Raw genomic sequence first — 15537 nt, 5'->3', positions numbered from 1 at the left:
CACAATGGCCAGTACCAGTGCATCTGAGGAAGGTCCAAAAACCCCAAAGTGAGTAATTAAAGAATAACGTGTTCACAGGGGAAGTTTCTTACAAACCCTCTCACTTACAGAACAGTTTATAGGGTTTATAACCATTCCACTTTTTAAAAATGTTATCCAATACTCTTGTTGTCATTATAGAGAAGTGAGATCCTCTCTGAAATTGCAGTTCTGTTTCTAGCTGAATTTTGGACGCTGTTGAACATCCCAAGACGAGTCAGACCAGCTTGAAAATTGATAGGTCAAGTCAGGATCCAGGGTGGAGCCTATGGCAAAAACTTGAAGTTATTTTAACAAAAAGGGCTTGAGATAGAGTACCCCAAAAACTGAGCTGTTTTCAAAAATTACAAAAGTTTAATACTTCTATCCACACCAAGGAAACACATGAATCTTAATAGTAAATGCTCTTTGCCAAGATCTAGTGCAGTGGTGTCCAAACTTTTCCCATAGTGTCCCTCCTTACCAGTAACAGAATCTGTCCACGCCCACCACTCCACTACTGCACAATTGACTCAGCAGAGGAGCTTGGGCTGAAGGCAAAGCTGGGGTCAGAAATGGGGACGGGGAGAAGCTGGACTTAGAGGCAGAGCTGGCCTGGGGACAGAGCAGAGTTCTGGCTGGGACCGTAGCTGGGCTTGGGGGCAGGGTGGCACTCTCTCCTCTTCCCATCCCCCATAATGGCTGGCTTGGACCCCACCACATGCCCCCACAAACACTGCACCACACCCCCCTTGAGGGGCACACCCCACAGTTTGGGGATCACTAATCTAGTGCATGGTAAGTACCAAAACAATGCCCATAACTTCAAATATAAACATTATTAAGCCTTTAATTTGGAACTGCAAAGTAACGTTATAAAATGCTAGAAATCTTTTCAAATCACTGGCACAACTCCCCTTTCAGAACAGGAAGGCATGGTGAAAACAGGCAAAACATAGTTGCTTGCTTCAAAATACCCTTTAACCTATGGGAGTTGCATTATGCTGGGAGCCCACAAGTTTCAGCTATTCCACTGATTAGTGTTCATAAAGTTGTGCTTTTTGCTGTAGTTATTCACAGGGGAGAAAGCCCCAGACCTATGAAAAAAGGAAGGGTTCCAATGCAGAGAGCCTTCCTCTTACAGCTGCCAAGAAGCTGGAGCATGGAAACAAAAATTCCTTCCCCCTGCCAAGTATGAGTGGGGACCTTCAAATTTAAGAGACATTATTATTGGGAGACTGCCCCCATGTTAGGGAACAGAGCAACCAAAGACTGCAGGAACTAAGTTGTGCTAGGGATCTAGAATAAGCAGAACCAGGTCCAGAACTTCAGGATGAGGAAAGGAGGCTTTTCTGTACCTCTATGGGGAGCTAGCTGACACTGCAATACCAAACCATGAAACTGAGTGTTCCCCTCAACAAGGACAACCAATCTGGGGTCAGGAAGCCCAGAGAGGGAGTGCTGTTGTGGTGTAGGTTTGCAGGTCATAGTATGGTGTAGGTGATTAAGATAGCAAGTGTGCCAGAGATCATACAGCTGGGCTGCCCAAACCAAGAGCCATTGATGGAACCACATCCCCATTCGGGGCCACTCATTTGGTCACCATTTCGGATCCCACCCAATCACATTCAGACAGCTGCTGTGTATGCCATGCTGAGCACTTCCAGCCTGACTGGCAGCAGTGTCCCATACACCTGAGGAAATGAAAAGTCCTGGCAGTTATTAGGGAGACTGACCAGGCAATGGGCTTTGCAGATGCCACTAATGGAACAAGTGCTGGCAGAGTAGAGGACAATTCTGCCCTCATGTGAAGCTATGTCCAGCCTTTTACAAATGCTGCGATATTTGTAAGAACCTGCAAAACTCTTTGTCTATCCCCAAATCTGTACATTATGTTTCACAATAAAGAGCTGAAGACCTTCTGCAAAGGATCCTTTACACACACTCCCTCCTCCTGCTAAAATGGACAGGCTGCCATCTCCCCTACTAGTTAGGATAATGAACATCTATTAGGGCTGTCACGCAATTAAAAAAATTCATCGTGATTACTCACACTGTTAAACAATAATAGAAAACTGTTTGAAAATATAGAAAACATCCAAAAATATTTAAATATATTGATTTCAATTACAACACAGAATACGAAGTTAACAGTGCTCATTTAATATTTATTTTTGATTACAAATATTTGTGCTATAAAGAAACAAAGGAAATACTATTTTTCAGTTCACCTCATACAAGTACTGTAATACAATTTCTTTATCATGAAAGTTGAACTTACAAATGTAGAATTGTAAGGAGCAGGTTGACCCAGCGGTGGATTGAGTAGATGGAATCCTTTATTGTGATACACCTCTACCCCGACAGAACGCTGTCCTCAGGAGCCAAAAAAAGCATCTTACCGCATTATAGGTGAAACCGCGTTATACTGAACTTGCTTTGATCCGCTGGAGCGCGCAGCCCTGCCCCCGCCCTCCCGGAGCGCTGCTTTACCGCATTATATCCAAATTCGTGTTATATCGGGTCACGTTATATCGGGGTAGAGGTGTACTTGTTCCCCTGGACCCAATTGTCCAGTAAGCACTGAATTAGTTACAGCACACTCTTTTTGTTTAGGTTAGCATGCACACTCCTACATCCGTTACAATACATACGATCCCCGAGTTATGTAAAACCGACGTACGCAAATCCGAGCTTATGGAAAAAGTTCCGTAAGCTAGAAATAGGAGGGGTTTTTGGGGGGACGTAATGGTCGGAGATACGTTCCCCACTTACGCAAAATTCGAGTTATGCAAGGCGTTGCAGCACGGAATGCTTGTGTATGTCGGGAGCATCTGTACCCCAAAAACCCTTAAGTAACAGAAATACCCACTGTTAGTAAACCCACCCCATTGACTGATTACAGCATTACGCATATTATACACACATTTTTACCTTGAAAATACATTTCTTTGCAGTGTTTGTTGCTACAAATTCCCTTAATCAGCAGGTCTCAAGAGAGGTGGCGAAGGGGCCATGAGCAGTTCTCAGTTATGTAGCTGGGAAAGGAAGGGAGGGGGAGAACAGTTCTTTACACAAAGGTATCCTTTAGACAACTACATTTTTAATGCAGCTGCAACACTTATTTATTCCCAACAAGCTGAAGGGGAGGGTGAGGGATGACACTTATCTATTAAGCGAAGAAACAGTGCCTGCCTGTGACTTTACTACCCAATACTATACCAGCGCACCAGCTGTTTCCCAGGTCTCTACTTAACCCTTACATATCCCAATAAGAATTATGTACCAAAAAAAAAAAAATGCATTCAAAAACAAAACAATGTAAAACTTTAGAGCCTACAAGTCCACTCAAGTCCCACTTCTTGTTCAGTCAGTCTCTCAGACAAAAGTTTTTTTACATTTACAGGAGATAATGCTGCTGACTTCTTATTTACAATGTTATGTGAAAGCGAGAACAGGTGTTCACATGGCACAGTTGTAGCCGGCACCGCAAGATATTTATGTGTCAGATGCGTTAAAGATTCATGTCCCTTTATGCTTCAACCACCATTCCAGAGGACATGCGTCCATGCTAATGAGGGGGTTCTGCTCGATAACAATCCAAAGCAGTGCAGACCAATGCATATTCACTTTCATCATCTGGGTAGGACGCCACCAGCACAAAGTTGATTTTCTTTTTTGGTGGTTCGGGTTCTGTAGTTTCCACATCGGAGTGTTGTTCTTTTAAGACTTCTGAAAGCATGCTTCACACCTCATCCCTCTCAGATTTTGGAAGGCACTTTAGATTCTTCAACCTTGGGTCAAGTGCTGTAGCTAACTTTAGAAATCTCAGATTGGTACCTTCTTTGCATTTTGTCAAATCTGCAGTGAAAGTCTTCTTAAAACGATCAACATGTGCTGGGCCATCATCCGAGACTGCTATAACATGAAATATATGGCAGAATGCGGGTAAAACAGAACAGGAGACATACTATTCAGGAGTTCAGTCACAAATTAAATTAACGCATTATTTTTTTTAACAAGCGTCATCAGCATGGAACTATGTCCTCTGGAACGGTGGCTGAAGCATGGGGAGGGGGAGGAAAAAGCATACGAATGTTTAGAATATCTGGCACGTAAATACCTTTCAATGCTGGCTACAAAAATGCCATGCGAACGCCTGTTCTTATTTACAATGTCCCCTGAAAGTGAGAAGTCAGCAGCATTATCTCCCATAAATGTAAACAAACTTGTTTGTCTTAAGAGATTGGCTGAACAAGAAGTAGGAATGAGGTGGACTTGTAGGCTCTAAAGTTCTACACTGTTTTGTTTTTGAGTGAAGTTACATACAGAGTGGATAAAAATAATTTTTTTTTAAATCTGATTTTTTTTATTTAAATTGGATTTTTTTGATAACATGCTTTGAGGAAAAAACCCTATCTAAAGATTATAGCTGAAAGATATCTCATCATGGAATAGGGATTATAAATTCTATAGTATGAGACAATATATTCATGTAATGTTTAAGAAAAGTTTTGTAAATGAGTTCCAATAGTTCATGGATTAGGGACCCCAATCTTATGGGGTTCCAGCAGCTTCTGTATAGATTATTTAGGTTAAGCTTTCAATCTACCCAATGGGACTAAGTGCTCAGTCTAGAAGATACCATCAGAGATGCTTAGTTTTGTAGTTCTCCAACTGTGGATTTGTGTCTCCAGAGATAACATGCTTGTTAACAGCAAAAATGTTTTAAAATAAATAAATAAATATATAGAGGTGAGAAATAACAGACCTCAAGTCCATTGTCCCTCTGCAAATTTGTGTACGCAGAGTCAATCCCTTACCTCTCTCTAAAAGTGCAAAGTTTCAAAAAGTTCAATGAATAGAAGATTGTTGGGGGCGAAATAGATCTGGACAAGGAGAAGAAGTCTGGAGATAAATGTGAGAAGGGAGGGACAGGCAATAGAAACAAAAGTGAAACTGTTTGAGCAGCATATTCCAGAAGTCTTACCGTCTTCTTTAGTATAGCCTTCATTGATTTGAGATCTACCATACCATTCTCTCACTAGAAGGGAAAACCTATAATGGCAGCAGGCCGTAAAAGAGACCCAATTTGGAAATATATGTTTGAAAGAAAGTCACTCCAGTGAACTGAATCTGAAGTCACTTAAGCACTTGGATTCAGAGACCGTTGAAGTGATAATCTCACTTTTAACAGCAGTAGCTTCTTCTACTGGTCTAGAAAGAATATTTTCTTCCTTTGGACTAATTCATTCCAAATTGAGAAGTCGTTTGGGACCTGAAAAAGCAGGAAAGCTTGTTTTTCTTTTCCAGATTATGAACACACAGGAAAATGAAGGTGAAGACAACTGAGTTAGCTGCAGAAGCCAATATTTTAAGTTTCTCATGTTGACCTGGCTGACACAGTCGATTTAATTTGAATATTTCATTTATCTATTTTAGTTAAAAACCAATTTTAACAAAAACAAACCTGATTTTAAAAAACTTGAATGTTTAAATTCAAATGCTTGTTTTATTAAAATATTATACGTTTGCTGTTGAAGAAAAAAAATCCATAATACGTAACATTGTTTTAGTTAAATAAAACAATTTAAGTGTCTGTCTGGTGATGTACTCCTCCTAATACAGCATGGCAAGAAAATCCTTCAAATATTAATGATTAACCTGTAGCATTGGAGATATTTATGAAGTAATTGGGAGGTGAACTATCTGCTTCAATTACCTTTGGTAAATGAAATAACCAAACTATCATTCATTCTCTGATATAGCTGTAAAACTAATCAAAAAAGTTTTCAAAATAAATCACTTTAAAAATGTATAGTGTGTACCTTCTAAAAATGAAACCTACATTTATCTGTGTTGTGAAGAATATGTATTAGCGTTATAACAACCAACAAGAATGCACTTTTATGTAGAAATCCATGATTAAATAGAATAACAGGAGTACTTGTGGCACCTTAGAGACTAACAAATTTATTAGAGCATAAGCTTTCGTGGGCTACAACCCACTTCTTATATTCTTCACAACACAGATAAATGTAGGTTTCATTTTTAGAAGGTACACACTATACATTTTTAAAGTGATTTATTTTGAAAACTTTTTTGATTAGTTTTACAGCTATATCAGAGAATGAATGATAGTTTGGTTATATGCATCCGAAGAAGTGGGTTGTAGCCCACGAAAGCTTATGCTCTAATAAATTTGTTAGTCTCTAAGGTGCCACAAGTACTCCTGTTATTTTTGCGGATACAGACTAACACGGCTGCTACTCTGAAACCTATGATTAAATAGAGTCTTCCTGACAAGTGATTTAAATCAATTTGAGTCAATTTAAATCAAATCCACCTTGGTTACATAACAAAAACAACAAAAATCTATATTTGTAAGTTGCACTTTCACAATAAAGGGATTGCATTATGGTATTGTATGAGGTGAATTGAAAAATACTAATTCTTTTGTTTCTCATTTTTACAGTGCAAATATTTGCAATAAAAATAATATAAAGTAAGCACTGTACACTTTGTATTCTGTACTGTAATTGAAATCAATATATTTGAAAATGTAGAATATCCAAAAATATTTAATAAATTGCAATTATTCTATTCTTTAGCGATGCAATTAAAACTGATTAATCACAATTAATTTTTTTGAGTTAATCGCGTGAGTTAACTGCGATTAATCGACAGCCCTAATATCTATCCTAAAGGGATCCTGAAGTCCCAGCAACAGATTGGGCATCCCTTGTTTGGCTCCTTGTAAACCCCATGATCCACCCAACATGTGGAGGTGCAGAAATTCCATATTCTATGGGGCTCATGCAACTAAATCCTTACGTGATTTTGAAGATATCCTATTAAGCCCTTATCTTGTCAAGGCATGGCTTGGCACTCCTGAATACACTTACTCACATACCTGGGTTTTGCATATGCTCCAGTTCAACTCGCCCTGGATCTTTTCCTCTGCCCAAATCGTACCATGAATCAAACATCAGCTTGAGACCAGCTGGCAACATGATGGTTTATGTTGAGACATGTCACCAAGTTAAGGTTGCAACACAAGTGGTGAAAGAGGTGGCACTAGAAGATCTTGTTCACTATGTGCATAGCTTGCAAGTGAGCTATTGGAGCTATTACACCAGCAATCTCAACCCATATTAGAGACTAAGGTGCACATGGCGGTTAGCCTTACTTGAAATAAATCTAATCCAAACAATAGTTGTAATGCATGTGCAACACTGGAAGTATGAGCTGACATGAGGAGTGTTAATAGGCATTTTAGAGGGACTACAGTCATTAAATTTAGGGAAAGATACCAAGTTTCTCTAGTGTAGATAAGGCCAGAAAAACACTTTTGATTTACACTTGATTCACACAGGCAAGGTTGCCTCCAAAACCATGAGAATTGGATACTTTTCCCTCCAATGAAAGCTCAAAGTCAAGCACAATTTCGTTGCTTACACACTATCCCTTGCCAAAGTTACACATTGGTTTTTGCCAGTGTCACAGCTGCAATTACCTCTTTAGAAGAGCTTTTCACAAAAGTAAGAGATGTTAAACCTTGCGTAAAGGCCAGATACACATTTCAGTAACTTGTTTTGGACCTACCTAAATTCTCTAAAGTTGCTGTAATTGGGGAAATTATTTATCCATTTTTCCCCTAGTTTAAGTTGAGGGCACAGAATAGCTACCTTCATTTAGAAGCATGACAGTGTTTAACTGGAGGATAAGTGAACTCAGAGTTTGGAGGGTGTTTTTGAATCCTTCAGAATGAAAGGCAAATCAGAAGTCAGTCATTTATTTGCTACATTTTGTATCAAGTTAAGGTAGTTCTCTGTATAAAAGTATTATAATATGTTGACTGTAGTGGTTTAATTTAATTCCAGTTACATAGCCCTAAATATATTTACTTTAACAGTGGCATAATGGAGTTGTAAGTTTATTTTATCAGTTAAAAATAAATAAAATCCTCTTCATTTTTTTTTTTAAACTTCCAACTAAACACATGTAAATTAGGCAAGCAAAGTTCTATTCCTTCTCGTGCATCATCCTTGTCAGCCATAAAGAATAATAATTTACCTTGCAATAAGTGTGGTTCTTCGAGATGGTTGTCCATAGGGATTCCACTTTTGATGCACACACCCCCAGGAATGCAAGATCTAGCCCTCTTTCTGGCTAGCAGTGTCCATTAGAATCTGTGCCCTGGACATCCTCTCAGCTCACACACAACCCCCAAAGGCATAAAGGGCAGAGCAGGGACAACTGAACCTCAATTTCTTTGAGAGTACAAAATCCTGTTGCTATGGGACTCCGCTTAAGCAAGGAAGGGGGGCATGTTGGGGATTCCATATGGACAACACATCTCAAAGATCCACAATCCCTGGAAGGTAAGGAACTGTTCCTCCTTCTTGGTATGATTGTCCATGTGGATTCCACCTGTGGTGACTAGCAAGCAGTGACCTGAGTCAGGAAGTGAGTGCAAGGAGTGCTATTTAAAACAAGGATTTCAAGACAGCTCTATTTAAGTGGGCACCTGTTCAAGCCTCAACTAAAGAATAGTGCTGGGCAAAGTGTGGACTGATCACCATGTAGTGCTGCCTTGCAAATTTCTGGAATAGAGATGACCCTTAGAGAAGCCACAGAAACTTCCTGAGCCCAAGTGGAATGAGCTCTAAGCAGCAGATGTGGATACAAGATAGCTCTCTCGTAACAGGACCTATAGTTAGATACCCATTTGGACAACCTTTACTCTATCTGCAAAGGCTAAAAACAGCCTAGGGAAGCTTCTGGAGGGCCTGGTCTCATCCAGTTAGTATGAAAAGGCCCCACCACATCAAGGGTATGCAGTTTGGCTTTCCCTCTGATTTGAGGGGGGCTTGGAAAGAAAACTGGGAGGTGAATCAACTGATTGAAATGAAAATTGTGAACAATTTTAGTCAGGAAATTGGGGTGAGGCCTAACAGTCACCTTATCTTTATGGAATACCACGTAGAGTGGACCAGCCATAAGGGCCTGAATTTCCCCTACCCGCTAAGCTGATGTTCTGACCACTAAAAAGGCATTCTTTTTACTCACCTGTCTATGAAGACTAAGTCACTAGGTGCTCAAAAGCAGGTCCCAGTAGGTCACTTAACACCGTGTTGAGGTCCCAGGAAGGAAAGGGATCCCAGAAGGAGGGAAATGTGGTTGATTCCTTGAGGGTCTCATTCAAGAGTAGCATGCGAAAATATAGTATGACTGACTTGGAGAATGATGTGAGGATACTGCACGCAAGCTTACACTTACAGAGCTGATGGACAGTCTGAAATGTTTTATAATGAGCAGATAGTCCAGAATAGCAGAAATAGGGGTTCCAAAGAAGACAAGTGATGCACTGCTGCTCAAATAGAAAACCTCTTCTATTCTGCTGCACAAGTCAGTCTAGTAGAGGTTTTTATGCTACATGCTAAAATATTCTGGACTTCAGCTAAACAATTTATTTCAATGGCAGTTAACCAGCCAGCATCCAGTCTGTCAGACATAATGCTGGAACTGGGTGTAATATCAGACCTCTATTTTGCTAAACCAGGTCCAGTAGAACATGGAATACGATCAAAAGACTGTGTTGAGAGGTTCACCAGATCCAAATGCCACAATTGTCTGGCCCCAGAGATGCTTGGCCAATTCCAACAATCCTTCATTAATAGGCATGGAGGAGAGCAAAATTTGTAATTTGTGGGATTTTTCTTGCAGTATTTCCACCAGAATCTCCAAAGCATCTATCATGCCTCATGAGATGGAAGATCAATTGATCTTCCACCTCCTGCTGGTGTTCTTCCTTGCTGTCATGCTCCTGCAGGTGCAGACTGAAAGACTGTACCAAATGACCCTCAGAAACAGACGTATGCTGTCTTATAGGAGAGGCAAGTGAAGGGTGGTGGAAGAAGTTTCCTAGTTGGTTGCCCACTAAGTTCAATAGGGCAATCTCTGGATTCTCTTCCAGACCAAAACAGCTAATAGGGAGAGTGAGGAGCAGCAGACATCTCCCTGATATGTTCACAAGGGGAAGAAGAAAATGAACATACTTCTTCCAGGGGAGTTGGGAGAGCTATCCTGCCTGTTGTCGAAGGGTATTCTCAAATCCTACCCACAACACGAACAGGATCGCTCACTGGGACCAAGGCAATAGCACTTCTAAAAAGGACAGGTTAGAACAGCCGATGAGGAGAGCAATGGGGCTCTGGTTATGTGGTCACAGAGATCTTTCAGTATAGAGAACACCTAGGGTACTGAAAAAGTCTGTGCAGGAGATCAGCATCATAGGCACAGAGGTTATCAATACCAAGAGCACTGGTACCAGAGGAAATGAAGACCACAGTTTCTGGTGGTACTCTGAGTGCTTGATAAGCAGCCAGTGCTGATGCATCAAAAGGACCCGCTCTGGGCAGTGAACTGCCTTTCAGAAGAGGAGCATAAGCAGAGACAGAAACATGATGGATCTTGTGTCTCATTCTACTAGACAACAGAGAGGGTGACCTATGTCTACACTCATGCTGGAAGCAACGTACCTTCCTACACTTCTTTGATGACAACAGGGGGCGGGGGTGAGCTCTGCCACTGTCAGTAGTCAAGGGGTTCAATCTCCTGAAAAGTGTAACTGGGAGTTGGCAGTAGAGCTCCAGTTCACAGAAGCACTAGTCAAAAGTGACTGTTCAGGCTTGGCAGAATCTTTTGCCTCAGGCTCTGAAAAGGGGCACTCCTTGGTTTGTGCGTCCTCTTGGAGAAGGAGCAATATATCCAGTACCTTTCAGGGATGGGTCCCTTTGCAAGGCAAAGGACACATCTAGAATGAACAGCACTGGGTGGGATAGTAGCCCCACAAAAGAGGAAAGTTTTAAATCCCAAGGATTTTGTTTCAGCCACTATGGCTGAGGTCCTGATATAATAGATTTCTCTTGTAAGAGCCTTTTGCCAATGTGTGAGAACAAAAAAAATAATGTTAATTTATATTACCATACCATCTATGGACCCTAGTAATAGGCCAAGATCCCACCATGCTAGGTGCTATACAAACAGAGCAAAAAACATTTACCACTACCTAGGCTAATGAGATTTTACAGTGCACAGAGTAAGGGAACGCTGCAGAGGTTCCATCTCTGTTATAGGCAGCAAGAAGGAACTAAGGCCAATTGGGTCTGCTCTATTCTTTATACCCCCCCAGGTAAGGTGGCACAAGGACATCCACGGCATAAGTGCAATCCCAACAGGCATTGCTAGCCAAAAAGAATCTGATCTTAGGCATATACACACCGGAAGTGGAATCCATGTTGACAATTACTCAAAAAAGAATAAAGGTTCTCCAGGCCAAACGAAGCAGTCAATGGCAACTTTGCAATTGTGTTGCCACTGATAGATCATCATAGATGAAACTCTGATACTTAGTAAATGAGAGACTTAAGACCGTTACCATTTAGGAATTATATATTTTTCTATGAAAGAAAAGTGAGTGCAGATTTCTAACCTTTGCTCACTTATGAAGTGATTTATAATTTAAATCCTAATATTCAATGAGAGTGTATTTATTACCCAAGCCTAATAGGCAAAATTTGCAGGAAATCAGTACAGGACCTGACTTTACTAAGCTAAATTCTGTATACAGCCATCAATACTTCCTTTGGTAGTGGTCACCAAAATCTCAAGAGAAGGAAGTCCTCTTAATGAAGTCTAACCACGTAATTTTAAAATCAATAGTGAAAGCAGAAGTATAGTAACATATCAGAATTGGATTTTTGTATAGTAAAGATTATTTCCCCAAACTATGAAATCCTGTCAGAATATTCTATTCTACTGGTGATAATTCATGAACTGGGAAACTGATCTAATCCTCATACACGGAACTTATTTTCCAAAGATCAGTTTCCTAACCACGACAGAAAACCAAAACAAAGGAAAAAGTGGACAATTATTAGAGAAAGTGTTGAACTCCTATGTCCACAAATGCAGTGAATAGCGAGCGCTTTTTAACAGAACGGTAAAAACATTATTGTTATCACCAATGAGAATCAAGGGGCACAGAAGCCCTCAGAAAAACCTCAGAAGGGTTTTTGAATCTAAAGTCATTTGATATTAAAGTTGATTTGGAATAGAAGTCAAACATTACTTCTCAACCTAAAATAAATTTCAACTAACGTGATCTATAGCATAAACTTAGTATCTGGATTTATAATACACCTCTACCCAGATATAACGCAACTTGATATAACAAGGTAAAGCAGTGCTCCAGGGGGCGGGGTTGCGCACTCTGGCGAATCAAAGCAAGTTCGATATAACGCGGTAAGATTTTTTGGCTCCCGAGGACAGCGTTATATTGGGATAAAAGTGTAGTTTAGATCAAGACTCAATTAGCACCACACAGTAACTGACATCTTCATCAATAAAGATTAAAGTAAAGCCCTATACAGTCTAGCAGGTTTGTACTAATAACTGGGAGCATTCACTGTGCATTGTGTATTACTTACAAAACAACAACAAAATTAATATAAAAATAAATCAAGGACACTCCATCACATAATCCACTTTGTTTCACAACTGTTTAGCTTTATTCCTTTAATAACTCTAATACAGATGCTCCACTGGCACCTCATCAGTAAACGGTCTGTATTTTATTTTCCAAAAACAAGGAAATCTTAGTGCTGGCCACGGCGCTGCCCCTGACCATAAGCCTCTGAGAAAAGCAAGGATTTATCGGGTTTGATCAACAGAGGCAGGAAAGCTCAGGAGCAACCCGAGAGGCCGAAGATATCGAGAGGAGCCCACCTGCCCTCCCACGCGCAACACCCCCCCCCCCTTCTCACCGGTTTTTAACCGGGCAGCGGCCCATCTCGGCGGGGTTGGCTGGGATCCCCAGTCTGCTCAGATACGGGAGCAAGGCCAGGACCGGGCCTGAGGGAGCGACTCCCAGCCCCCACCCCGGGTTACCCCCAGGCACAGGAGAACCGGGGCCCTAGGAAAAAAACGAAACAGGCGCCGCATCGCCCCCGCCGCTCAGCCGGGCGGCGGAGCAACCAGGGGGAAAAGATGCCGGCTGCCGGCCCATCCCAGCCCCCTTCCCACCTGCCACCGGGCCCGACGCCCAGCCCAGCGCCAGCTGTTCCGAGGCCACCTCCCGCCCCAGACTCTGCCGAGCGGGGCCTGGCTCTCACGGAGCCCCTACCCCACGGGCCGGAGCCCGGGTTGGCTCCGCCGGCGCCTCCCCCCGGGCCAGGCCGGGACTTACCGTTGAGCGCCGAGGCCTGCAGCGTGGCCCCCGAGGTACCGTCGATGACTTTGATGGCGCCGCGGGCGGTCACGGCCAGGATGGCGTTGAGAGCCGGGTGGTAGCAGAGGCTACAGAGCCCGTCGGCGTCGCAGCGCAGGCAGCCGTCCCGCAGCAGCAGCCACTCGCAGGGGCCCGGCGCAGCGGAGACCGATCCGGGGCCAGCGGCCGCCGCCGAGGAGCATGAGGCCCCCGCAGCCGCCGCCGCAGCCATCTTCCCGGCTGCTGCCACCGCTCAGGACAACAGGGCCGGGGAACCGCTCAGTGACAGTCCCAGCGGCCGCCACCAGTCACCATCCGGGTCCGGGGAGAGGGGGAAAGAGAGAGCGCCGGCGTGAGCAGGAAGTGACGCGTCCCACGCCGGATACGGAACTGACAGCGAGTGTGAGAGCCCTGGGGTGAAAGAGGAAAAAGCAAAAGCGCAGTTGCCAACGGCTAAGGAAGAAAGGGGGAGGGGCCGGGCGTGCGTCACCGCCCTGTTTCTGGGGAGACTCCGCCCCCGACCCGCAATTCCCCTTAGCTCCGAGCTCTTCTTCCCGGCAGCCTCCGCCATGCCCGCTCCTGGGGACTGGGGCGGAAGTGCGAAGGGAACAGGTCGCCCGCCTCCTCTGCGGCTGATGTCACAGCTGGAGGCGTCTATCCCTCTAACGGGGGAGGGGGGGGGCTTTATTGTCCCCGCCTCTCACACAGCTCGTGCTGGGCGGGGCGGAAGCGGGGAATCCCAGCCTATGAGTTGGCTGGGTTTCCCCTCCCGCGCCAGGTGCTGAATGGAGTCTGCAACGGGTTGCCAAAACTGTAATGTGGCGCGGCCACTAGCTGGCAGCCTGTGTAACGTTTCTTACCTGAGCTGGTAACAGCCATACCTGGTAGTGCAGTAAAGTATCTTAACGAGAACTCGTCTGGTCTCTCTCTCACGATGGCAGCTGTGTAGCCAGTCCATATCTGGTACAGGAGCCTCACCTAGTAGCAGCCTTGCAACCTGTCATGTACAAAGAGTGCAGGACATGGTGTCAGAAGTAAAATAACCAAACTGGCAGTGGAGGAAAACAGAAACAAGAGGAAAACAGGAACAAAGGTTGCAAACAGAGGCAGGAAGGGACGCAACCAAGCTTCTGGGATCAATCTCATCAGCATGCAAATCTTCAATGCCCCCTGAGAACTTCAGTTTTGACAAACCTTTAGACTAGACAGACGAAGCAGTGCTTTGCAAGATTTTACATTGCTACTAAACTCTTCCAGGGTACTGGAAGCATCCATATATTGTCTTTAGTTTATGCTATAGATTACAGGCAGAACATATCTTTAAACCCTTTGCCTTTACTGATGACAGTCAGAGTGATGACTGTGAAAGAGTTCTAGCTATAAGAAGAACAGGAGTACTTGTGGCACCTTAGAGACTAACAAATTTATTAGAGCATAAGCTTTCGTGGGCTACAACCCACTTTTCGGATGCATATAGAGTGAAACATATATTGAGGAGATATATATACACACATACAGAGAGCATGAACAGGTGGGAGTTGTCTTACCAACTCTGAGAGGCCAATTAAGTAAGAGAAAAAAAACTTTTGAAGTGATAATCAAGATAGCTCAGTACAGACAGTTTGATAAGAAGCAAGTGTGAAAATACTTACAAGGGGAGATAGATTCAATGTTTGTAATGGCTCAGCCATTCCCAGTCCTTATTTAATCCTGAGTTGATTGTGTCTAGTTTGCATATCAATTCCAGCTCAGCAGTCTCTCGTTGGAGTCTGTTTTTGAAGTTTTTCTGTTTTAAGATAGCCACCCGCAGGTCTGTCATAGAATGGCCAGACAGGTTAAAATGTTCTCCCACTGGTTTTTGAGTATTATGATTCCTGATGTCAGATTTGTGTCCATTAATTCTTTTGCGTAGAGACTGTCCGGTTTGGCCAATGTACATGGCAGAGGGGCATTGCTGGCACATGATGGCATATATCACATTAGTAGATGTGCAGGTGAATGAGCCCCTGATGGTTCTAGCTATGTTTGATGCACACTTTATACCTCTCAGAGAAATGTGGTTTATGAAAGGGCATGTTTTCACCAGAGAATTCAAGAAGTAGGGGAATCTGTTGTATTTTTTTATAAGAACATTGCATGCTTTGGCAGAAAACTGTGATTGGGGGACTGTAAAACATGAAAATATTAGCAATAGACCAGCTATTGGGCTTACAGACAAAAGCCTCTCACAGCAGCAACAATTAAAG

The 15537-nt window shown here is 42.9% G+C and overlaps 1 protein-coding gene across 1 annotated transcript in view; it reads right to left on the bottom strand.

Moving 5' to 3' along the window:
* Nucleotides 1-13523, bottom strand: part of BIRC6 (baculoviral IAP repeat containing 6) — a 332211-nt gene extending 318688 nt beyond the window's left edge. The window contains exon 1 of the mRNA XM_065402120.1: nucleotides 13271-13523. Coding sequence (XP_065258192.1) covers nucleotides 13271-13523 — 253 coding nt within the window. The remainder of the gene's footprint in view (nucleotides 1-13270) is intronic.
* Between the last annotated feature and the right edge of the window lie 2014 nt (nucleotides 13524-15537).

The sequence above is a fragment of the Emys orbicularis genome, chromosome 3 (genome assembly GCF_028017835.1).
Source record: "Emys orbicularis isolate rEmyOrb1 chromosome 3, rEmyOrb1.hap1, whole genome shotgun sequence".
NCBI classification, from domain to species: domain Eukaryota; kingdom Metazoa; phylum Chordata; order Testudines; family Emydidae; genus Emys; species Emys orbicularis.
Note: the sequence above shows the minus strand (reverse complement) of the source record. Positions and strands in the feature narration are given on the sequence as shown.